This window comes from Chelonia mydas, chromosome 2 (genome assembly GCF_015237465.2).
Source record: "Chelonia mydas isolate rCheMyd1 chromosome 2, rCheMyd1.pri.v2, whole genome shotgun sequence".
NCBI lineage: Eukaryota > Metazoa > Chordata > Testudines > Cheloniidae > Chelonia > Chelonia mydas.
The window spans coordinates 248843556-248870373 of record NC_057850.1 but is presented as its reverse complement, the minus strand read 5'-3'; the positions used below and the strand labels follow the sequence as shown (position 1 = coordinate 248870373).

The following is a 26818-nucleotide window of genomic DNA, read 5'->3' as shown; positions in this document are numbered from 1 at the left end:
TATGCAGAGGTGTTACATAGCTTTAATTTCAGATCCAAGATATGACTTTTTTGCTTAGGGCAGAAGGATGTATTTTCAGACTGGTTGGTAGACGTTTCAGACTGGTTAGGAGAGGGTAAAATTACTTAGCATGGGGTAGCTTCTTTTTTATAATGACTGTAAAGTACTGTAAGTCACATGACAGATGATTTCCATTCTGCTTGTGTATTGGTTTTGCTGTGGCTTTTCTGTGGCAGTTATTTCAAATGTATAGATTATCATTTTTAGATGCTTCATTAAAATCAAACATAAAAACATAAGAACGCCCATATTGGTTCAGACCAAAGGTCCATCTAGCCCAGTATCCTGTCTTCTGACAGTGGCCAATGCCAGGTGCCCCAGAGGGAATGAATAGAACAGGCAAACATCAAGTGATCCATCCCCTGTTGCCCATTCCCAACTTCTGGCAAACGGAGGCTAGGGCCACCATCCCTGTGCATCCTGGCTAATAGCCATTGATGGACCTATCCTCCATGAACTTATCTAGTTCTTTTTTGAACCCTGTTATAGTCTTGGCCTTCACAACATCCTCTGGCAAGGAGTTCCACAAGTTGACTGAGCATTGTGTGAAAAAAATACTAACGGGGGATGAATCACTTGATGATTACCTGTTCTGTTCATTCCCTCTGGGGCACCTGACATTAGCCACTGTGGGAAGACAGGATACTGGGCTAGATGGAACTTTGGTCTGACCCACTATGGCTGTTCTTACGTTCCAAGTGGGTCCAAAAGGGTTAACACTGCTCCTGGAACAGTGCAGGAGGCAGGAGGTGTATGGGTGTATGTCCCCTTGCTGTCTGCGGAGGAATGAATACAGTCATTAAAAAACTGGCCCAAACTGACCCAAATCAACAGAGGGTCCAGCGAGACAAAGAGATGCCCCAGTGACTGAACAATCGTATCTAACAAAAGGAAACCCCAGCAGGCAGGACTTGTGAGCTGAGCTGGAGAACAATGTGTCAGCTGACTGGTAGAAGGGGGCTTTTTGGAGGGACTTGGGAGTCCAGATCTGCGGGACAAAGAGGGGAGAGATCCAGAGATGGGGTTCATCACAACTTGGCGGGCTCATCAAGGCACTGGCTTGGTCAGGATGGACTATGGCTTAACTTCTACCTCTCTATGTTCAGCTAAGGATTTTCAGATTCTGTAGCCAGTGACTAATAAATGGTTACCTTGTTTTGAAAAGGCTGCCTGTGTCACTGTAAATACTCACTGACAGCATCGTATCCTAAAGGGGCATAGTACAAGCCTCCCACAGAACTCTGGTTTGGCTGGATTCACTGCAGGGATCCTTGGAGAGAGACAGGAGATGCTGGTGCCAAAGGGCCAGTCTTGGAGGCCATGGGCCTGCCTCTGTGGAACTGTGTAGGTCCTTGGGGCCTGGCACACAGAAGGGGTCACTCCCAGGAAACTGGTGACAGGCTGGGGGGATAGACCTGACTCTGTGATAGTCTCTCTCACCAACATAAGTTGGTCCAGTAAAAGATATTACCTCATTCACTTGTCTCTCTAATATCCTGAGACCAACATGGTTACAACAATACTGCAGAATTTTGTGCCTATCTGAAAATATATTCTTCCCCTAGAGTCCACCAAAAATAAAATTCCTTGGGACAGAAGTGATGTGTGTATGTGTATGGGTCACTGTAAGCTACAAGTTGGTAAATTGGTGCAAGTCTGAATGGGTTTAGTGTGAGTCTAAGTTTCTGTAACTTACATATTGAGGGGCCTTTAAGTAGCTTTAACTAACTTAATTTCCCTCTAGGATTACATTTTCTTAGACGCACCGTGGAATTTTACTGTTTGTTTCACAGATTGTATCCAGGAAATTTCTAGGCCTGTAATGAAACTTTGTGATAGTCATCTAGGTCTGTAGTTGACTGAGTCTATGGCGTTGTCTTCACTATAGGATACATCAGTGTTGCTGTGATTGATGTAGCGGGCATCAATTTAGCTGGTCTGATGAAGACATGATAAGTCAATGCGAAAGCACTCTCCCGTCGACTTCAGGACTACACCTCCCCGAAAGGCTGAAGCTATGTCAGTGGGAGAGCATCTCCCATTGACATAGCGCTGTGAACATAACACTGTAAATTGATCTAAGCTATGTTGACTTAAATTACGTTTCTTACATAACTTAACTCGCATAATTTAGATTGATTTACTGTGTTAGTGCAGAACAGGCCTATATTTGTAACAGGGACACCTGTTTGTACTTGTATTAGGATTTTCACAGAGACAGATGATGCAACTCCCAAACTTCCACATGTAACATGTAAAGCAGCTGAGGAACATCACATCTGCTGCTGATCTCTCTCAAAATTCTGCTTGTAAGATCCTGATTTCTTTGATGTTCTTCCCTAAGTGAAGAACCATGTCAGCTCTCCAGGAAGGTTCCTAGAGCTGAAGTGCATACACAATTCTAAATAAGAACCTGCTGTTCCCTTCTTGAAACAAGCAACAAATTGTAAGATTATTTCATCATTAAAACAATGACAACATACCAAGTCCTTTCAGCTTTGATACTTAGAGGACTTATTTATGCTGATGCAGGATTTGGGGAAGCATAAGAGATATCAGAGTTGGCATTTCCACCATCCATCTTTACATTTTCTCATCCCACATCTGACCGCTTGTAACCACTTTGTCTGCCACAAACAGATTTTTGTGTCACAAAATACAGCTTTAATGAAAATTGACTATATATGGAGCAAGGATTGTTCCTTGCATATGGTAATATTTTGTAGCTCTTCCACAGTATCTAATATGTTCTTTTCATTATTATCACTAGAGCTGGTCGAAAAAATGTTTGGCAAAACTTGTTTTCTCCAAAAAAATTAATTTTAGGGAACCCAAAATTTTTTACAGCATTGTGCCCAGAATCAGGGCTGTGGCCTCAGCCTGCCCTCAAACGAACTCCTCCCTCTGCTGCTCCAGCTGAGCATGGTGGTGTTCTCAGGCCTCCATTGGTAGCTCTTGTGCTGCAAGAGCATGTTCCCAGTCCCCAAGCATCATAACCTCAGCCTGCAACTGCTGTTTCTTCTGAGCACTGCTCACAGGCATACTATGCCTGGTCCCACTCCTCCAAAGTAGGAGCTGGTTAAGGTGGTGTAAACTTCACTTGCAAGAGAGTGGGTACTAGGTTGCTGGCCCGATGTTGGGAAGAGCAGCAACTCTGGGTGCTGCCATCTCAGGTGGAACCACAAAGGTGGTCCCCAACTCCCTCTCTTGCTTCTAAGGAGTCACTGTCACAGTGGTGATAGGGAGCCACATCCAGTTGCCGTGCCACCACAATGAAGTACTCCAGTATGACAGAGGTTGGCAGCAACTTTGGGAATGCTGAGGGGATCCCTTCTCTCCTCCACTTACCCTCCCCACCTCCATCCCTGAATGATGCAGTGAAAATCTGAATAAATGAACGGTAGGACATTTGCTGTTCTGGATCAAAAAATGTCTTAGCAAAGCATTTTGGCATTTTTTCAAATGAAACTTTTTCTGGATTCCATTCTGTGAAACAATAAAACTTTTCCGAAATCATGGAAAACAAATTCTGTATTTTCAGCCATCTGTAATGATCACCTTCATTGGGACTATTCACATGTGTAAAGTTAAGCTGATGTGTAACTGTTTGCAGGATGAACGTCCAAGTTTCATGTGGTTTCATAATGAAAAGTGCATACATCTCTCATCTCAGCACATTAAAATATTCCACTGAAACTCTGTAGAGTGGGATTATATTTAATCTTTATTATTCCAGGCATTTGAAGATATTCATCTTCAAAAAAGAGAAAACATTAAAACCATGTTGGAATTTCTTGATAAAGTCTTCACTTATATCTTTGTCTTCGAAATGTTTCTGAAATGGCTGGCTTATGGCTTCAGGAAGTATTTCACCAATGCCTGGTGTTGGCTTGATTTCCTAATTGTAGATGTAAGTATTGCATTTGAACAATTCTTTGAACCGGACACAGCAACAAAATGTTCACTCTTCTTTTTTGGATGTACTTTGAAGGGGAACTGATTTTTAGAAAGTGCTGAGCACCCATCATCTGAAAATCAGGACTCTTCAAGTTGTCTGAATTTGGGCAATAAAAATCATTAGTCTGTTAAAATGTTGGACTCAAAATTCCTCCATCTTTAATAATATCAGGTAGCATTAATAACTCAGGTAAGTACGTTTGTTTTGTTAAAATGTATTGGGTGAAATCTTGGCACCACTAAAGAGAATGGGTATTTTACTATTAACTTCAATAGGACCAAGATTTCACCTATTATTTTGTAATTGTCAGTGTCCATTTAAGATGCATTTCTACTTGTGCTATACAGGCTGTTTATTCACACTTCCACTGGTAAGATTTTTTAAGCAAGAGTTAAAAAAAAAAGAAGAGGAGGAGGAACAGATGGTAGGATTGCACTAATATTTTGGACTTTTACTTTGTGTCTTCATTCAGGTCTCTTTAGTAACTCTCATAGCTAACTCACTTGGATATTCCGATATGGGAGCCATGAAATCCCTTAGGACTCTCCGAGCTTTGAGACCATTAAGAGCACTGTCACGGTTTGAAGGGATGAGGGTAAGAGTAAATAAAGCAACCATCTAGTGTGAATATTAAGGATGTAAAGTGACAATATTTTATATGGTTTTGTTTTCATTATGTTGCACAGCACCATAGTTAAGGTTACATTTAAGAGTTCAGTTTTACCAGGAGCTTTAACTACCTATTTTGTAAAAGTCTCATTGAAATGGCACCAAATGAAACATAGAATATAAACTATGAGCACAGTTTGATTTTTTTTGTGGTCGATTGATGAAAAATGAGTTGATACAGAGAGAATAATAAAAGTTTTAAACTCATCCATTTTGGCAATTTTTCACTAGATTCTCTCACCTTTTTTTGTACTCCTTTTAGCAAGAACTCTACTAGGGGGGAGGGATAGCTCAGTGGTTTGAGCATTGGCCTGCTAAACCCAGGATTGTGAGTTCAATCCTTGAGGGGGCCATTTAGGGATCTGGGGCAAAAATTGGGGATTGGTCTTGCTTTGAGCAGGGGGTTGGACTAGATGACCTCCTGAGGTCCCTTCCAACCCTGATATTCAATGATACAATCTGAGACCTTTCTTTTCTCTACATTGTTGCTCCTCATGTGCTGATCATTAAAATACCAGTTGTACATTAGGAGTGTTTGTTAATAGAGCATTTTATAACTTTTAAGCCATACTGGCAAATTTAAGCGCACTTGTCTATGTTTTAAACTTGGGTAGCTCAGTCTTTTGTAAATAGTTTTTTTTGTCAATTAGCTTTAGAGTAGGTCTTTTGTTACTATTTTAGTATTAGTTTTAACATTTAGTTAGGTATTGGTACTGGATGACAAGCAGCTATGTTGGTTCCTAAATCATCCAGTTTCAAAACATGCTGTTCATGTATTGTTGCTATACCAGCCACATGAAAAGTGTCTTTACTATCTAGATAAGTGGAATACTCCTAGTAAATGTGCAATCTGCTGTTCTTTCAGCCACTGGTTTCAAATGACCTGGGAGATTAAACTCAGTATATATCTCCTGGGCAGATCCATGAGACCTGATTCCGATCCTGGTCATTCGGACCAGTTTATTTCCAGTATTCCCTCAACAAGAAGTGCTCCTGTGATTAGAAAATCTTTGGCTGTGCTACAGTGGTTGTTAAAAGATCTTTGGCTGAAGAGAGCCACAGATTTCATTCTCCTGGTCCTTCAAGAAAAAAGAAGGCAAGATCACCTCAAGCTTCAAAAGGGACTTCAAGGCATAGAAAAGTGCCCTTAGAAGCCCTGAATCATACTACTAAGAGCTCAGAACTGTTAAAGAGAAAATCTTCTGATCGTTCTGAGGCTTCAGTACCACCTCTGAATGTTATGGTACCATCTACTGTATGTGCTCCATCAGGGTGCATGGATTCAGTACCAAGTGCCCAGGTGCCATTTAAGGTCAAGGATGCTGCCTCCAGGTCTCTTTTCTCTGTAATACTGTATGTACTGATACAGCTCCAGCTTTGGTACCAGTTATTTCAGGTCCTTCATTCACCATAGCATCAGATTTAGTTGTATCTGATCATCCAAAATCACCTCCAGTGGCTTATGCTGAAAATCCACTATTGGTACTGTATATGGGTGAATCATAAATACCATCTATTGAACTTCTAACTTTAGGGTCTGAAACTCAATTAATGAAGACTCCTCAAAGTCCTTATTCAGAAGAATGTGTATTATTTTCATCAACTTCTGAGGCAAGTTTGGAGGGATCTCCTTCTTCCTCACCTGCCTATTTCTCATCAGGGGTTCATTCTCAAACCAGACTGCAGCAATCTTCTTGTAATTATTATGAACCTTTCCTTGCTTCTGGTTTCCTTCTCCTTGGGCAGCCATGCAGTTTCCTTATGGACAAAGATGTGGCTGTATTGGTACCCTTGGATTCTTCATCAGAGCTATAGGACCCCAACTTCATCTAATTCAAGGCAAAGGTCACCATCACCCGAGCAGTCAGAGAGTGTCACCTTGATGAGAACCTCATACATTTCCTATGATACAGCAGCAGGTTTCCTCTGATACATTTCTCCAGGTACCAGAGACCCATCAAACCCCGGAGAAAGAAGCATAGGTTCCAGCAGAAGAGAAACACAAACCCATCTGGTTCAAGTACACAACCAGCTTCATCATCAAAGTATCAGTTTTGAAGGGACAGTTAAGGGTTTGAAGCCTCCCCATTCTTTAGCCTGCCAGCTACAACAGTTTTCCTATCTCCCCATTCTGACACACATGGGAGTGAATTATCACAGAAAAATGAGTTTTGGAGATTGTCAAATCCCCACTCTTCAAGAACCCTTCTCATGAGCTCATACTAAGACTGGAAATAAACTACCTCCTTTGCTTAGGAGTAACAGAGCCTGTCCCAGCTCTACACAGGGGAAGGGTTTCTACTCAAGTTACTTCCTCTTACCAAAGAAAAATGGAGGGTGGAGACTGATTTTAGATCTAAGACTCCTAAACAAATTTGTGAAGTGCTAAAAATTCAGGATGGTGACTCTGGCAGCAATAGATTGAGGGGATTGATTTTCAGCCCTTGACCTACAAGACACATATTTCCATACACCCAGCTCACAGATAATACTTGCATTTTGTGATAGGTCAGGATCACTTCCAATATCATATATTTCCTTTTGGTCGAGAGGCAATTGTGGTATTGCCATACCTCAGCAACTGGCTGTTCAAGTGTCAGTCTTACGGGGAAGTGCTGTTGACCTCCCAGAGGGCTCTCTCACTGTTCCTGAGATTAGGCTTCCAGCCCAATGTCAGGAAGTCTGTGTTGACCCTTATTCAGAAAATACACTTAGTTGGGGCATCTTTGGATTCGCTGACTGCAAGGGCCTATCTTCCCATAATCTTAACAAACCTTATTAGGACTATTCAAGTGAGCCTTCAGTCCTCAGTGAGGTTCTGTTTGCAGCTCCCTGGGTTACATGGTGGCTTTCACTTTCATCACAGATCGTGCAAGATTACACCTTTGGTGCTTTCAGGGATGCCTCAGGACAGTGTATTCACCACACAGACACAGCTTAGCCAAACAAGTTTGTGTTCCATGCCAGATGAAAGATGCCCTAGACCGGTGGAAGGATCACCACAATGTGGGGTTGGCATTGCCTTTCTTCAGTCAATGCTGATGGTCACCATAATGACAGATGCATCGCTACTCAAATGAGGGAGGGAAACATGTCAATGTTCATACAGTCCAGGGCAGATGATCACCTCAGGAGACCAGTCTCCACAACCACCTGCTGGAACTAAGGGCAGTCAGAAATGTCTGTCTCCTTTCTTCCTCTGATCAGAGGGAAGTCAATCAAGATTTTGACAAAGTAGCCTGCATGTTTTATATCAACTGACAGGGTGGCATGAGATCCCCTCTCTCTGTGTTGAAGCAATAAAGTTATAGAATGGGTGCATAGCCTGTCATATTCACATTTTGGCAATGTGCATTCCTGGAATACAAAACTCCACAGCTGATGTTCTCAACAGACACTTCTCCCAAACTATGAATGGGAGCTGCACCCTTGGATCCTAGATGACATATTTTGAATGTGGGGACATCTGGAGGTGGATCTCTTTGTCTCAGCCACAAACAGGAAGTGTTGTCTGTTCTGCTCAATGGAGGGCCTAGGCTTTCAGTCTTTGGGAGATGACTTTCTCCTTCCTTGGACAAAGGGCTTGTGTTACACATTTCCCCCCAGCACCCCTCATTCTAAAAGTGATGAAAAAGATTTGGCAGGACAAGGATAAGGTAATCATGATAATCCCTACTTGACTGAGACAAGCATGGTATCCTTACCTGGTTTGATTGTTTCTTTGTCTGATGATCAATTTTCCATGTTTCCCTCATCATCTCTCTCAAGATGTGGGATAAGTGCTTCATCTCAACCTAAAGATTCTCCACCTCAGGGCATAGTTCCTCAGTGGTTCATGGGCATAGAGTCTACCTGTTCAGTAGAGGTACAGCAGGAAAGCACCTACCCATAGTACTTCAGAAGTGGAACAGATTTAGCTGTTGGTGTGAATAAAGCAAATTGCACCAGAATCTTCCTCACTTTCACTTATCCTGGATTGCCTGCTACAACTGAAGAAAGAAAACAGGCTTAACAAGTAATTCTATTAAGATTCATCTAGCTGCAATATCAGTCTTCCATTCTCTAATGGAAGGGTTCTCAGTATTCTCTCACTCCACAACTGTAAGGTTCATTAAAGGACTGGGGAACCTCATCCCTCAAGTAAAAGCCCCTGCTCCAGTCTGGGATCTTAATCTAGTTCTCAGAAGTCTCACAGGGCCTCCTTTTTAACCTATGGTGACCTGCTCATTACTATACCTATCCATGAAGATGGCCTTTTTAATAGCCATTGCATTGGCATGAAGAGTTAAGGAAATCAGGGCCTTAATGGCAGATGCTGTCTTTATAGTATTCTTCAAGGATAAAGTTTCCCTATGTCCACATGCCAGATTCCTTCCTAAAGTACCATCTGGAAATGAACGACAGGGGATGGATCATTTGATGATTTCCTGTTCTGTTCATTCCCTCTGAAGCACCTGGCATTAGCCATGTCAGAAGACAGGATATTGGGCTAGATGGACTTTTGGTCTGACCCAGTATGGCCGTTCTTATGTTCTTATCTGAGTTTAATATGACCTAGACCATACATTTACCATTTTCCCCCAAAACCACATAACTCGGGTCAGGAAGCTTCTTTCCATACCTTAGATGTCAAAAGAGCACTGTCTTTCTATCTTGATAGGATCAAACGATTTCAGAAGTCTCCTAGATGAGTAGTTCTTAACCAAGGGTGCAAGTACCCCTGGGATACTCAGATGTCTTCCAGAGATCTATTCATCTAGATATTCGCCAAGTTTTACAACAGGCTACATAAAAAAAGCACTAGCAAAGTCAGTACAAACTAAAATGTCATACAGACAATGACTTGTTTGTACTGCTCTATGTACTATACACTGAAATGGAAGTACAATATTTAGATTCCAATTGATTTATTTTATAATTATATGGTAAAAATTAGAACGTAAGCAATTTTTCAGTGGTAGTGTGCTGTGACACTTTTGTATTTTATGTCTGAGTTTGTAAGCAAGTAGTTTTTAAGTGAGGTGAAACTTGGAGGTACACAAGACAAATCAGACTCCTGAAATAGTCTGGAAAAGTTGAGAGTCACTGTCCTAGACTATTTGTCTCCACTGAAGACAGATCTAAGGGTTTCACTGTTTCTACCCAAATACTATCAAGGTGGATTTTGGGATATATCATCGCTTGCTATGAGGTTGCCAATACCTAGTCTCCTGCTTGGGTTCTGGTCCACACTAATAGGTCAAAATCAACATCTATGGCCTTACTTAAGAACGTTCCAGTACTTGAAATTTGCAAGGCCACTACATGATCTTCAGTACATACTTTCTCCAAACACTATATCATGCCTCTAGATCTGATGTGGCAATGGGCAGCCCAATTCTTTCATCTGTACTAGACTTTATTCCAAAGCTGCCTCTTCCTGGGGATACTGCTTGGAAATCACCTGAAGTGGAGTGTACATAGGACATTACTCAAAGAAGAAGGAACCCTCGCTGTGCAGTAACTGTAGTTCTTCAAGAAGTGTATCCCTATTGCGTGTCCAACTATCTGCCCTCCTTCCCCTCTGCTTTGGAGTTTTCTTGGTGGGACTTTGTGGTAGAGAAGGAACACAGGGTGGTTCACCTGTGCAGCTCTATATAGCCTCGGCATGGGCCACAAAGATGTGTAGGGCATAAGAATAGGTTGAATGGAAACTGCTAATGAAAATCTCCAGTTGAAGGTGCATGGGACTCTTGCACACCTGAAGTGGAGAACCCATAGGAACACACATCTTGAAGAACTACAGTTGCTGCACAGGGTGAGTAACCTTTCCTTATAGACTTGTGGATCTTTACACAAAGCATAGATATGATACTCAGAGTTCCCCATTGAGTTCTGATGCCCCTTCGTTAGTGGTTAAACCCTTCTGAGGTTTGCAAGGGCCTTCCGTTTGTATCTCTTCAACCAACTGTAATGAGGATAATGGATGCCTCCAAACTGGGTTGAGATGTGAACTTCCTACATCATCAGACTCAAGCATTATGGTCTCAGAAAGAGTCTCTTCTACATATAAACATGTTGGAACTGTGAGCAATTCATCTTTCTTTTCTTTTCTTTTCTTTTCTTTTCTTTTCTTTTCTTTTCTTTTCTTTTCTTTTCTTTTCTTTTCTTTTCTTTTCTTTTCTTTTCTTTTCTTTTCTTTTCCTTGATCTGACCAGGACAAGGTTGTTCAAGTCATCATCAACAATACCACCACCATTTTTTACATAGAATCATAGAATAGAATCATAGAATCATAGGACTGGATGGGACCTCGAGAGGTCATCAAGTCCAGTCCCCTGCATTCATAGCATGACTAAGTATTATCTAGACCATCCCTGACAGGTGTTTGTCTAACCTGCTCTTAAAAATCTCCAGTGATGGAGATTCCACAGCCTTCCTGGGCAATTTGTTCCAGTGCTTAACCAACCTGACAGGAAGTTTTTCCTAATGTCCAACCTAAACCACCCTTGCTGCAATTTAAGCATATTGCCTCTTATCCTATCCTCAGAGGTCAAGGAGAACTATCTTTTTCCCTCCTTGTAAAAAACCTTTTATATACTTGAAAACTATTTTCATGTGCCCCCTCAATCTTCTCTTCTCCAGACTAAACAAATACAGTGTTTTCAATCTTCCCTCGTAGGTCATGTTTTCTAGACCTTCAGTCATTTTTGTTGCTCTTCTCTGGACTTTCTCCAATTTGTCCACATCTTTCCTGAAATGTGGCCACCAGAATTGGATACAGTACTCAAGTTGAGGCCTAATCAGCATGGAGTATCGTAGAAGAAATATTTTTTGTGTCTTGCTTACAACACTCCTACTAATATATCCCAGCATGTTTGCTTTTTTTGCAATAGTATTACATAGTTGACTCATATTTGGCTTATGACCCACTGTGACCCCTAGATCACTTTCTGCAGTACTCCTTCCTAAGCAGTCATTTCCTATTTTGTATGTGTACAACTGATTGTTCCTTCCTAAGTGGAGTACTTTGCATTTATCCTTATTGAATTTTATCCTATTTTCTTCACTCCATTTCTCCTGGTTGTGCAGATCATTTTGAATTTTAATCCTATCCTCCAAAACTCTTGCAACCCCTCCCAACTTGGCATAGTCCACAAACTTTAGCAGTGTACTCTCTATGCCATTATCTAAATAATTGATGAAGATATTGAACAGAACTAGACCCAGAACTGATTCCTGCAGCACCTCACTCAATATGCCCTTCCAGCTTGACTGTGAACTACTGATAACTACTCTCTGGGAATGGTTTTCCAACCAGTTATGCACCCACCTTATAATAGCTCCATCTAGGTTGTATTTCCCTAGTTTGTTTATGAGAAGGTCATGTGAGGCTGTAACAAAAGCCTTACTCAAGTCAATATATACAACATCTACTGCTTCCCCCCGATCATTTCAATTTATATTCTAGTTATTTAACAGAATTTGGGTTGAATTTAGGGAGAAGCTGCTAACAGAAAGAAAGTTATGAGGTAAGAAATTTCTCATTCTATTGTACAGCTTCTCTCCTCATTCATTGGTAATTCATTCCTTATTACCCTGTCAAAGAAACATAAACAGACAAGGGAAACAAGGTCAGAACTCTTATGTCAAGAAGTGCATCTACTTTGGGAATGGTGTATACAATATCAGGTGTCCCTGAAAACAGTTCATCTACCAGGTCTTTTGAATGCTCATACAGACCAGCTAAGCAGTTTTCATCAGACCATGACTGGTCTCTGAAGAGATCTGTGGCTCTTATGAATTCCAGAATTGAGGTCAGCCTCATGTGGATCTGCTTGCTACAAAAAGTGTCAGAGGTATTGCACAAAAGCAGGGATCAGTCCAGGCTCTATAGCTGACATGTTCATTATCTAATGGTCTGTAGGCCTTCATTTTGCCTACCCTCTGCTGACTCCAGGAACTTTAATGAAGTTTAATGAAGATTCCACTGATTCCAAGAACTTCAATGAAGCTCAAGCAAGACTCAGCTTACATGATTCTCATTGCACCAGCATGGCCAAGACAGTACTGGTTTCTGGAACTGTTCAGATTGTCCATACTGTGGCAAATTGCCAGCACTAGTATGATGGGTCCCGCGCTTTCTCTTCTTGTGGGAGGGGGTTCAGGGCACTGTTTCTCACCCCTGATCTGGGGTATCACCTGTCCCACTAATATCCCAGAGAAGGGGAGTGGAGAGGGAGGGACCCGGGCCCGCCCTCCCTCTACTCTGGGTTCCAGCCCAGGTGCCCTAGGGATAGCATCAAACCACTTGAACTAGTGATTCCTTCCCCTGGCCTACTTCCCTCTCTGGCCCTTCAGCTTCTGGGGCTTCCTGCCCTCTCTTTGCTTGGGCCAGGTTTCTCCCAATCCCTTGTGTCTGTGGAGTCCCTCTGCTCTGCACAAGCCAGGTTTCCCTTTACCTAGGGTCTTGGTCTTCTGGCCCACCACAGTGCTTCTCCAAACTGTCCTTTGCTTCCCTCTAAACTGCTCTCCTTCAAACTGCTCTCTGCTCCAACACCAAACCACTCTGCTTCAATTCCTCCAAACTGCTCTCTGCTCCAACACCAACCCACTCTGCTTCAGCTCCTCCAACTGACTGATTGAAGCAGGGGAGTTTTATCAGGTGACTGGCTTCAGGTGCTGTAATTGGCTTCAGGTGCTCTAATTAATCTACAGCAACCTCTCTTCCCTCTACAGGGAATAAGGCTCTCTCATCCTGGGGCTTACATATCTCCCCTCTAAAGCTTGCTGTCCAGCGATGGGGGGATTTTCATCAAATTCTCCAGGCTGCAAGGGCCCTTATCGGGGAGGGTAAAAGGACCGGCAAGCAGGCCGCCGCAGCCTACCAGCGGGTCTGCGGCTTCTGTGACTCCTTGCTCACCTACAGAGTAGGTCACGGTTTACTGCGAGGCCCAATGGGGGCTGCAAGCATCCCTGCTGGCAAGGATCCCCCCCAGCCCTCCTCATGGCATCTATCATCATCGCAACGTTGAACACCCGGGGCTGTAGGATGGGTCTCCACAGGTCCCAGGTGCTCTCCTTCCTTCGGGAAGGGGTGTACTCTGTGGTTTTCCTGAAGGAGACCCATACGGATCCGGCCTCCGAAGACAGCTGGTGGCTGGAATGGGGGGACAGGGTCTACTTTAGCCATCTCACAGTTCGTACGGCTGGAGTGGTGACCCTGTTCTCCTCTGACCTACGGCCCGAGGTGCTGGGGGTCGCCGAGGCTATGCCGGGCCGCCTGCTGCACCTCCGGGTCTGTATGGAGGGGCTCGTGGTCAACCTCGTTAACGTCTATGCCCCAACACCGGTCCTGGAGTGGCTGTGTTTCTATCAGCAGGCGTCCGCCTTCCTCAGCACCTTGGATCCTCGCGAGTGCCTGGTCCTGCGCAGGGACTTTAACACCACCCTCGAGGAGCAGGACCGCTCAAGGACTGAGCAGTGCCTGGCCGCTGCGGACGTCCTCCTGCAGATAGTCAAACACCACTCCCTGGTGGAAGTCTGACCACCACCCGGACGACATCTTGATGTTCACCTTTGTCCGGGTGGAAGCCCATCGGTCTTGCCACTCCTGGTTGGACCGCATCTATTTATCACATTTCCACCTTTCATGGGCCCACTCCTCCAGCATCCGGCCGGCCCCGTTCTCTGATCATCATTTAGCCACCGTGACGGCCTCTCTCTGCATGGAGAGGCCAGGGCCAGCCTATTGGCATTTCAACAACAGCTTGTTGGAGGATGTGGGCTTTGTGGTGTCCTCCCAGGAGTTCTGGCTGGCCTGGTGAGGGCAGCGGCGTGCCTTTCCCTCGGCACGGCAGTGATGGGACCTGGGGAAGGTGCATGCCTGGCTCTTCTGCCGTGAGTACACCTGGGGCGCCAGCCGATGGAGGAATGCGGCAATAGAGCAGTTGGAACGTGAGGTCTTAGAGCTGGAGAGGCATCTGGCTGCCAGCGCCGAGGATCCATCCCTCTGTGGAGAGTGCCAGGAGAAGCGGGAGGAGCTCCGGGCCCTCGAAGACCATCGGGCCCGGGGCGCCTTTGTTCAATCCCGCATCTGTCTCCTTCGGGAGATGGATCGCGGCTCCCGCTTCTTTCTATGCCCTGGAGAAAAGGAGGGGGGCCAAGAAGCACGTCACCTGCCTTCTGGCAGAGGACGGCGCCCCCTTCACGGATCTGGTGGAGATGTGCGGGAGGGCCAGGGACTTCTATGCAAGCCTTTTCTCCCCAGATCCGACCGATCCTAATGCTTGCAGAGTGCTCTGGGACGAACTCCCTACGGTCAGTGCCGGCGACCAAGACTGGCTAGAGTTGCCTCTTACTCTGGCTGAGTTCTCGGAAGCCCTCCGCTGCATGCCCACCAATAAATCTCTGGGCATGGACTGGCTGACCGTGGAGTTCTACTGCTTGTTCTGGGACGTCCTTGGCCCAGGTCTAGTCACCGTCTGGGCTGAATCTTTGCAGAGCGGGGTCCTCCCTCTTTCGTGCAGGCAAGCCATGCTCACCTTATTGCTGAAGAAGGGGGACCTCCATGATTTATGAAATTGATATATATTCTGTTGATAGAGTACCTTTGTCTCTGGGGCTATCAGTCCTGACCTTTTCGCTAGCACTTAATTCACTAATTAATAATCATAATTAATATATGCACCTTACTTGCCATATACAGGTAATAGTTTGTGGAATGCCATTTCTGCAACATTTTTTCCTTCCTTTCCCCTTGTGAAAGCCTCTCCCACTGATGCTGGGCTGCCAACGGGCTGGAATGGGAAGAAAAAAGCCTCAGAATCCGTCTAGAGGCACAGGACCCCCTTGTGGACAGATAAATGTGTTGCGGGAGTCGGAGCTGCAGCTCGTGGTCCAGGACCCAGGCGACTTGGTGCGGGTGGAGGATTGCTAGACCATCTATTCGGCAGCCTCCTCCGCCCGGGTCAGCTGGGTCAAGAGCTCTGGCCTGGTGGTCGGGGATGGGTGGCAGGCGAGCTCCCTCCCACCCGTGCTTCAGGCCATCCAGTGGAGCGCGGGTCCGCTGCTCTATCTCGGGGTTTACCTTTCTGCCGCTCATCCATCTCTGCCAGAGAACTGGCACGATTTAGAGGGCAGGGTGACAGAGCAGCTCCAGAAATGGACAGGACTACTCCGGTGCCTCTCCCTTCGAGGGAGAGCTCTGGTGCTTAATCAGCTAGTCCTGTCCATGCTCTGGTACCGCCTCAACACCCTGGTCCCGGCCCCAGGTTTTCTGGCCAACCTCTGGACATCGATTCTGGAGTTCTTCTGGTCAGGACTGCACTGGGTCTCTGCGGGGGTTCTCCATCTACCCCTGGAGCAGGGAGGGCAGGGCCTAAAGTGTCTCCACACTCAGGTCCATGTCTTCCGCCTCCAGGCCCTGCAGAGGCTCCATTATGGTGCAGGTAGTCCAGAATGGAGCGCACCGGCACACGCCTTCCTGTGCCGCTTCCGAGGGCTCTGATACGACCGGCAGCTCCTTTCTCTCCATCCGAGAGGTCTTCCGCGAGACCTCTCCAGGCTGCCGGTCTTCTACCAGGACCTCCTCCAGACCTGGAAACTGTTCTCAGCGACCAGGCCATGGCGGCTACCGTGGGGGCAGATCTCCTTGCGGAGCCCCTGCTACACAATCCCCAGCTCCATGTGCAGGTGGTGGAGTCCCCCTCGGTGCGCCAGAGGTTTGTCTTGGCAGAAGTCACAAGAGTCGGAGACCTCCTGGACTACGACCGGGGAGACTGGCTGGATCCCCTGATGCTCGCTCAGCGCATGGGGCTCTCCAGGCCTCGTACTCCCCGGCACATACTTCAGGAGGTGAGGGCCGCTTTGCCACCCGCTGCTTGGGTTTACCTCCACCGGGTCCTGCACGAGGGCACACCCCGCCCACCCTCCACCCCAGGCCCTCTGGACCTTTTTATTGGGCCCCTACCCCGTGGATCCAGCCAACCCCCCCACCCCTTCACCGTGAGCCGGCTGCATGATCTGCAGCCGGTCTGCTTCCAGACCACGCCAATGAAACAACTGTACACACTCGTGCTCCACACCCTTCACATCCTCACCCTTGCGTCCCACCCCGACACAAAGTGGTGGGACCTCCTGCCACCTCTAGAGGGTGAGGAGCCCCGGTGGGCAAGCCTATACTCCACCCTGGTCCCGAGGCCCACCAGGGATATCAGTTGGTGGCTCCTTCATGGGGCCGTGAGCACAGGCATGTACTTGGCACGGTTCACCCCTATCCCAGACACCTGCCTCTTTTGCGGCATGAGGGAACCCCTGGCACACATTTACTTGGAGTGCGCCAGGTTGCAGCCTCTATTCTGGCTCCTCACGGATATTTTGTTATGTTTTTGGTTGTACTTTTCCCCTCACCTCCTCATCTATGCACTCCCTATCCGTGGCCCCACAAACCCTAACCTCCTCCTGGCCCTGGCTAAAGTGGCCATCTATAAAACCAGGGTGAGGAGGTTGGCCGATGGAGTCTCCTGTGACTGTGGGGCCCATTTCTGATCCTCTGTCCGTTCACGTATCAGGGCAGAGTTCCTCTGGGTGGCATCCACTGACTCCCTTGACGCCTTCGAGGAGCAGTGGGCACTGTCCAGGGTTCTCTCCTCGGTGTCCTCATCCGGTTCCCTTCGTTTGACCCTTTGACCGCATTCCTGTCCCTGTTATTTCATTAGTTGTCCCCCCTATTTTTTTGGCTTCCAGGTCCTATGGATCCCCTCTTAGGCTGGGGGGGATCCTTTAGCAGTGGATCCCGCCCACTTCCTGGACCCCAATAGGATCACCCTCCTGCTGCCCTCTGGCCATGCTGTATCACAATACATTCACCAATCACCCTTTCTCTACTTCCCAACTTGATATCACAGAGCAAAGAGAAAATTCTTTGTCTGGACATGTCATTGCTACATCTGAAGAACAACAGTTACAGAACAGGTTAATAACCATTTTTTTCCTGTCTATTATTCTACTATAATAATTAAACTCTGCTTTATCCTTTGCCCCCTACTTCTGGGATTCACTGCTTGCTACTTCCCATTAGCAATGAATGAGGAGAGAAGCTGTACAACAGAATGAGAAATTTCTTACCTCATAATTTTCTTTCTGTTAGGTGCTTTTCCCCAAATTCAACCCAAATGCTGTTAAATGACCAGAATATAAATTGAAGTCTTTCTCTGAAAGGAGACTTAGGCATATATTGTGTTCAGGCTAATTTCATACATTATATCAAGTCTCTTAATGATAATAATCAATTCCTGGAGTGTTTCCACAGCTGTGGAAGAACTCTTCTTATGGCCTGGGGTGAAGGGCGGAGCTTAGTCCTGGAACCTCCAGCAACAACACTGGACTGCCTCCAAATTCCCTGGGGGGCATTAAGCCATTAATAATGAATTTGGAGAGAAACAGCTAAGAGAAAGAAGTTTTGTACCTGACAGTTTTTTCAATCCTTGTCACAAATTCAATATAGGTTTCTATGAACTAAAAGTTACTACAATCTATTGGGTGTTCAGAGGCCCATGATATAAATTGGTTGCCTCACTCCAGTTTTTAAAGGATAACTGTATACATTCAGAAAACAAAACACCACCAGCACATTTGGAACCCTTTCCTCAAAATTTGCTGTAGGTTGGCTTTGGTTTAGACTGATCTTTAATGAAAACTGGTTAATCCCCTCTGTTGCCACCCCCTGATAGCAATTGCTTTCCAAGCATGAGACATATTTGTTGGGCGCTGTGAGGAAATTTATGCTGCAATTAACGAATATATATATATATATATATATATATATATATATATATATATATATATATATATATATATTCTGTTGATAGAGTACATTGGTCTCTGGGGATATCAGTCCTGATCTTTTCGCTAGCACTTAATTCACTAATTAATAATCATAATTAATAATGAAATAAATTTTGCCTTCACTCACAGTACGATATTGTACACACTAGTGACAGAAAAAGCCTCTGAGGATTCAGCTTACTTCCCAAATTCAAACTTTGTCCCCTGCTTCTCGTATGTTGACCTAACTAATGCAATCCGTGCACTCAGCACATCCAGATTACATTGCTATAACTCGCACGAGCTGAGGCTAGGTGTGAAGGCCATACTACACTGATTTAGAGTAGCTCAGGATTTGGTTCTTCTCATGACCTTCACAATTATCTATTGCAAATATGTAAAATCACTTTTCCATGCTGCCTTTGTAACCTGTAGACCAATATAAAAGAAACTGAGAAATGCAATATTAGTAGCTTAGAAGAAAATGAAAATGCTGTGCTCTGGTGGAAAATAAGAATAGGCGTTTCCACAATCAGATTCAAAACTAGATAAATTTTCATTTTTGTGGATCTGTATCACTTTATCTCAGACTCAGAATGTAAGCGAAAAAGAGTAAAGGCTTGTGTCAGCAAAGATCCTAATTTTGCATGCGTGAAAGAATTTAGAAGCAAACACATTCAAATATAGACTCAAGTCAGTAGACAGATTGTTAGATCATTATATATGAGTATTAATTTGAGTTATTGACACCTAGTAGTGGATTTGAAAGGGAAAGATAGTAATATAGTGGGGAAACAATTACTTCTTGTGATTTACAGTGGGTGTAAATGCATTTTAAATGTCTTTTCTGTTGTTTGATATACATTGTATTTTATATAGTAATTAGAATTTGAATCCTGGATAACTGGTCCAAATCTGCCCTCAAATAAAACTGTGTGCAACCCCTATTGAATTCCATGGGAGCTGCACAGATGTAGCTGGGGCAGATTTGTGACTAACATATCTACTGCTTTCCTCTATTCTGTTAAGCATTATCCCAAACCATCACCTATGTGGGAAACCCTGCATAGGGAATTTGCCACAGTTCCTCCTGTGGAAGAAGCAGGGATCAGTCTCAGGTCTTGGAAGATCCAATAAAGGTAGTGTCTGTGGACAACAGGGTCCGGTGCCTCTAGACGGATTCTGAGGCTTCTTTCTTCCCGTCCCAGCCTGTTGGCAGCCCAGCATCAGTGGGTGAGGCTTTCACAAGATAAGGGGAAAGGAAGGAAAAAATGTTGCAGAAGTGGCATTCCACATACTGTTACCTGTATATGGCAAGTAAGGTGTATATAATAAGCTGTACTCTCTGTATATTACAAATCAGATGTAATATCCTTGTGGTCTATTGACCATAGAGAAAAATTGATATGAGGGATGGTCAACTATCTGAACTGTCTATGGAGAATATGAAGTAAGATTTTGCTGTCTTTGATCATAGAATTATAGGACTGTAAGAGACCTCAAGAGGTCTTCTAGTCCAGTCCCCTGCACTCAAGGCAGGACCAAGCATTACCTAGACCATCCCTGACAGGTGTCTGTCTGACCTGCACTTAAAAATTGCAATGATGGAGATTCCACAGCCTCCCTCAGCAATTTATTCCAGTGCTTAACCACTGTGACAGTTAGGAAGTTTTTCCTAATGTCCAGCCTATACCGCCTTTTCTGCAATTTAAGCCTACAGTTTTCTGATCCTATCCTCGGAGGTTACTGAGAAAAAATTTTCTCTCTCTTTGTAAAAACCTCTTATATACTTGAAAACTGTTATCAAGTCCTCCCTCAGACTTCTCTTCTCTAGACTAAACAAACCCAGTGTTTTAAATCTTCCCTCATAGGTCATGTTTTCTAGACTTTTAATAGTTTTTGTTGCTCTTCTCTGGACTTTCTCCAATTTGTCCACATCTTTCCTGAAATGTGTTGCCCAGAATTGGACACAATACTCCAGTTGAGGCCTAATCTGCACAGAGTGGAAGAATTACTTCTTGTGTCTTGATTACAATACATCCCAGAATGATGTTTGCTTTTTTTGCAACAGTATTACAATTGTAACCCATTATGACTCCCAGATCCCTTTTTGCAGTACTCCTTCCTAGACAGTCTATTCCCATTTTGCATATGTGCAACTGATTGTTTTTTCCTAAGTGGAGTACTTCACATTTGTCCTTATTGAATTTCATCCTATTTAGTTCAGACCATTTTTCCAGGTTGTCCAGATCATTTTGAATTTTAATCCTATCCTCCAAAGCACTTGCAACCTCTCCCAGCTTGGTTTTGTCTGCAAACTTTATGTGTACTCTCTATGACATTATCTAAATGATTGATTAAGAGATTGAACTGACCCGGATCCAGACCTGATCCCTGCGGGACCTCACTTGATATGCCCTTCCAGCTTGACTGTGAACCTCTGATAACTACTCTCTGTGTTCCAACCAGTTATGCCCTCATCTTATAATAGCTCCATCTAGGTTGTATTTCCCTGATGTATAAAGAGGAAGTGAATTGAAAGGTGATCTACAATTAGACTGTAGGCTACTTGTGGTTAATAATTGGTTGGTTCGTGGTGCTTTATAGCCCATACTAGAAATTATATGAAGTAGGACAAGTAGATGTAAGAGGGTTTCTGAGTGGGGATATGGGGTAGAATTAAGATTGTAGAACCATAACTACATATTTCATCTGTGTTTTTATAATCACCATGTTCTAAAAATGTTGTTTTGAATTAAGATATTTAATTACAACTTTAATACAATCTTAAAGATTTTGTCTCGGAAATTCCTTAGTTTCTACAGAAGCTATATAGAACTTAAAAGTTCTTCGCCCCATGTCATTGGAGCATTTCACCCCAGCAAGTGCAAACTTGAATAGTACAATATTTGAGGTTTCTTTCCATTTTTCCTGATGTGATGAAAGGTGTCTGAAACCTGTAAAGAAACAAATATAAGAAAAACTTGCCTGGGTTTGGAATTTATTATGAATCTTAAATGTGATCACCCAAATATAGCGTAAGTTTCATACTACACCTGTAGTCAGTTTAAGACACTCCCCTACTCCTCCCAAAGAAGTCCAGCCTCCCACTTTATCTTTAGATATTTCTTGGGTGTAACACCCAGTGGCCTGCATGACCCCTCTCTTGCAAAATGTCACCTATGGGAAGCCAGCTCATCCTGTTGGCTGTGACCTATGTGAAGGTAAATATCATCCATATCTTAATTGTTTGGGGTACAGGGTTCCACTCTGAAGTCCATGCCTGCCCTTTACTGGAGATTAAAATTGGGACCAGCAATGAATAGAAGTTCCATGTCCTAATCAGGAAGTGATAGCTTTGCATTTGCTGACTCTCGAGATCATTAGTAGAGACTGAAGCAAGTAATTGAAGCACCTAGCCAGATGTAATAAGATCCACAGTGGAAGTTAAAATCCCCATTAAGCATGAGTCAGAATGAGTTATGGTGTTTTTATCTTTTATCATTTTCCTGTGTGAGTTCATTGGAGAGCGTAGTAATTGTCTGGTTTCACCCACACAGTTGTTGTTGGGGCATTTCTGTATTGAAGCAGGTTCTCTCGGGTATTTGGGTGGCCCATTCCATGATGCAATCTTCTACTCTGCCACAATGATCAACACCCCCGCACAACACACCTTTCAAGGTCCATGGGTCCTACCTAGGCCTGTCATAACACGTGGTGTACCTCATGAAGGTCCAAATATCTACTATCTGGGTAATACCAGACAATTACTACACTCTCGAATGAACTCACACAGGAAAATGATAAAAGACAAAAACACTGTATCACCTGCGGGTGAACACTTTTCACAAAGTGATCACTTTATTTCTGACCTATCAGTCCTCATCCTCAAAGGAAATCTGCACAACACTTTCAAAAGAGAAATCTGGGAGTTTAAATTCATAACATACTAGACATTTATAATCATGGACTGAGAGACACTGGATTTATGCTTATTACAACAATCTGTGACCCACTAAGAACCCCCACCCTAGCTGCTTCCCTCTGTCTTCCTTTGTCCCCTGTGGCTGGAAGGATGTTAATGGGCCACTTCACCTTGAATGGTCCACTGAAATATATGTTAATTACTTATGCTAAACACTCTGTTACACCTTGTATTTAGCTGTGACATTCTGAGTATGTTTCCCAGACCTGAAGAAGAGCTCTGTATTAGCTCAAAAGCTTGTCTCTCTCACCAACAGAAGTTGGTTCAATAAAATATATTACCTCATATTACCTTGTCCAATAAAACATATTACCTTGTCTCTTTTAATATCCTGGGACCAGTAATGAATAAAACAACATTTAATACAAGGGTTTGCTTAGTTTTTCAAAACAGTTTAATGTAGTGAATAGCTATTTAGGGCCATGCTCATGTGAATGCCTATAATAACTTCTCTTTCATTTCACTTTTAAGGTGGTTGTAAATGCCTTGATAGGTGCCATCCCTTCCATCATGAATGTTCTGCTTGTCTGCCTCATTTTCTGGCTCATTTTTAGTATCATGGGAGTGACCCTACTAGCAGGAAAATTTGGAAAATGCGTTAACTTGACTGAAGAAAAATCAGAATTAAATAAAAGTATTAGGAACAAATTGGATTGCACAACCTATAACGACACACAAAAAATATATTGGACAAATGTTAAAGTCAACTTTGATAATGTTGGTTCTGGTTATCTGGCTCTTCTTCAGGTGGTAAGTTCTGTTTTCTTTTGCTGGTTGGCTATGGGGTGGTGTCATGGTGCTGATTTCTCACCCACCTCTGTGCAAGGTGGGGAATAGTGGCCTTGCAGAGCCTTCTCTGCCCCTCCAGCTCATGTTCACACTGGCAATGTGGTTAGGCCATGTGGGGCCTCTTACTCTAGTGTACAGACATGTAGGGCCTAGGGGTGATCTACAAACTGATGATGTAGCCGTTTGAACATATGCTACTCTATGATACTATGCTATTCTATGATACTCTGATTTACAGCTCCTGGGAAGATGGTGTGTTTGTTTTAATTTCATGAAACTCAAGGCAAAACTCTCTCTCTGCCAGAAATAGGAAGGGGGAAGACAGCATTAGTGGGCTAGTTCCAATTCCCTGAATCTTGGATCAACCCCTGGCCCAACACAATTTATACCTGGTGTCAGGCAGCTTTGATCTGCCACTGAATTAAGGTCCTTAATGGGTCATACACAAGTGGAGGACTGCTATGGCGGAATATAACTGCAGTCTGCATCCTCCCTCTCCTGACATGCCCTCTATGCAAGAAGATGGTGGGGAGCAGAGGCCTAGGGTCCATCTGTGTCATAGACATGTCATCACAATGTTCCCTCTAATTTTTGACAGGCCGTGTGCATAAAAAATTTCTTCTGTGCAAATTTTTGACAGGCCGTGTGCGCAAAAAATTTCTTCTGTGCAAATTGTTGTGCTTCTGTGCAAATTTTTGTGCGCGCAGTGTTTTGCCGTGTGCATGGGGTTTAGGATCTGTGTGCATGTGCACACACGCACAGCTTAGAGGAAACAGTGGTCATCAGGAGATCCCCTACACCAGAAGTAAATCTACTGGGCATTTATGGACAGACTGCAGTCCCTTTGCACCCACTCAGTGGCACAAAGATGTTGTAAACAGGCTAAAATATCTGTCCCTGAAAGTTGAATATGATTTTAATAATTTGTCTTTTATTCTAGGCGACATTTAAAGGTTGGATGGACATTATGTATGCAGCAGTAGATTCACGAGGGGTAGGTCACGAAAATTAACTATTCTCCTTGGTGACTATCTCTCCAGTTCTTTATTGTATTTGATAATTTTCATACTTGTTAGTTTTAGGTGATACAATGTTATAAGTCTTTTCTGTTCATTGTTTTCTTGGTGTTGTCCACTTATGATAAAACTCCCTGATCTTTATTTTCAGCATCTGATATGCACATTTCACTTGCAAATGACTTGCAATACCATAAATACAGTTAATTGCTACAGTGGATGTTTTAAAGGGAAGCTGCTTTCTGTCAAATTCAAAGCCTACAAAATTATAACTAGGAGCAATTCAGGGTTGAACTAAAGTGGATGACAACCATTTAAAATAAATGGTCAAATATTATTATTTTATTTAATATTTATATTACTGTAACATCCAGAGGCCCAAATCAGAATCAGGGCTCTATTGTGTTAGGTGCTATATGAACACAGAAGTCTTGTGTACACAGAGGGTGGGAGGGCAGTTCATGCACAATGTATTTTTGTGCACTAAGAAGTGCATATTAGATAGTACACACTGATGGCATACAGACTGTAAACTGCTTTCTGATTCAGTATGTATCCATGTGTGTAAATAGCTGGGAGTAAGCGGTCAGCATTCTGAGTGGTTTCAGAGTAACAGCCGTGTTAGTCTGTATTCGCAAAAAGAAAAGGAGTACTTGTGGCACCTTAGAGACTAACCAATTTATTTGAGCATAAGCTTTCGTGAGCTACAGCTCACTTCATCGGATGCATACTGTGGAAAGTGTAGAAGATCTTTTTATACACACAAAGCATGAAAAAAATACCTCCCCCCACCCCACTCTCCTGCTGGTAATAGCTTATCTAAAGTGATCACTCTCCTTACAACTCCTTTCTCTGCATGAAAAAACTTGTACAGATACAGACAGTATGCATCCGATGAAGTGAGCTGTAGCTCACGAAAGCTTATGCTCAAATAAATTGGTTAGTCTCTAAGGTGCCACAAGTACTCCTTTTCTTTTTGCGAATACAGACTAACACGGCTGTTACTCTGAAACCTGTCATTATGCAAGGCACTGCATTTAGCCGTATGGAGTGGAAATCTATCAACTGCATGAAAAAACTTGTACAGATACAGACATTGTAAGGAGAGTGATCACTTTAGATAAGCTATTACCAGCAGGAGAGTGGAGTGGGGGGAGGTATTTTTTCATGCTTTGTGTGTATAAAAAGATCTTCTACACTTTCCACAGTATGCATCCGATGAAGTGAGCTGTAGCTCACGAAAGCTTATGCTCAAATAAATTGGTTAGTCTCTAAGGTGCCACAAATACTCCTTTTCTTCATTCTGAGTGGGTATCCAAAGGTGCTTTGCTTCACTGCTGGGCTCTATACATTCTGGGGCTTTTCTTGCTGCATATTTTGAGATTCATAGCAGAAGTCAGTCAGAAGTAACTGGAATTCTGGTACTTGGGGTAGGGTTGCCAAATTTCTATTTGCAGAAAACCGAATATTCTTGCCCCGCCCCTTTCCCTCTCCTCCCCCAAGGTCACACCCCTGTCACACGCCCTGCTCACTGCATCCCCCCTCCCTCTGTTGCTTGCTCTCCCCCACCCTCCCTTAATCACTCATTTTCACTGGGCTGGGGCAAGGGGTTGGGGTGCGGGCTCTGGCTGAGGTGTAGGCTCTGAGATGAAGCGAGGGATTAGGGGTTTGGGGTGTAGGAGGGGCCTCTGGGCTGGGGGGGTGAGGGGTTCAGAGTGTGGGAGGGGGCTCTGGGCTGGGGCTGGGGCAGGGGGTTGGGGTGTGGGAGGGGGTATAGGCTCTGGGCTGGGGTTGCAGGCTCTGGGGTAGGGCCAGAAATGATGAATTGTTACCAGATGTGCCCGTTACTTTGGGGTATACTCATTTATTAGGGTTACTCTTCTGGAGGGGATTTCTGTAATTCTATTGATGTACTGCAGCCCTAGAACCAGATGAACACGTGCGCGCGCACACACACACACAGCAAGTCTGAGCAGACTCAGTCAATCAGCAGTCTCAAGCTGACCCCCTTATATGTCCCTGTACTCAATGGACTGGGCCAAGCAGCACTTTCAGCTGCCACCCTTATGTGCCACACATTTAACACGTCCCTATCCCCACTTTCATGTCACAATTATACTGGTTGTAACCCACTTGATGAGCAAACCCCACAGTATTTTGGGCACTGCAGGATCTTTAGCTTAGGTAAAAGAAGCATTGCTGCAGAGTACATGGGGGAAGCTAAAAACACAAAAGAGTAAAGTTCAGAGAGAGAGAGAGAGAATCAACCAGCTTAATCATAAAAGTTATTTATTGAATAATAGTGATAACTACACAAGGAGAGCCTAAACCAACATAACAGTTATATTATTAAAGGTTAATACCTGTGGTAGAAAAGAAAACAGAGAGAGAGAAGAGAAAGAGAGGGGGGGATCTCACCCACTCCATGAGGCTTGAACTGGTTGGGGTTCCCAGGTGATGGTGGGAGCTCAGGGTCCTGAGTGCTGGAGACAGGCAGAGCCCCCAGCATGATCATTCAGGAGATGGAGTCCCAGT

The 26818-nt window shown here is 44.1% G+C and overlaps 1 protein-coding gene across 1 annotated transcript in view; it reads left to right on the top strand.

Annotated features, from left to right (window-relative positions):
• Positions 1-26818, top strand: part of LOC102933556 (sodium channel protein type 5 subunit alpha) — a 100698-nt gene that overhangs the window by 63603 nt on the left and 10277 nt on the right. The window contains exons 21-24 of the mRNA XM_043541609.1: positions 3797-3990; positions 4487-4613; positions 22950-23228; positions 24208-24261. Of these exons, the coding sequence (XP_043397544.1) occupies positions 3797-3990; positions 4487-4613; positions 22950-23228; positions 24208-24261 (654 nt within the window). The remainder of the gene's footprint in view (positions 1-3796; positions 3991-4486; positions 4614-22949; positions 23229-24207; positions 24262-26818) is intronic.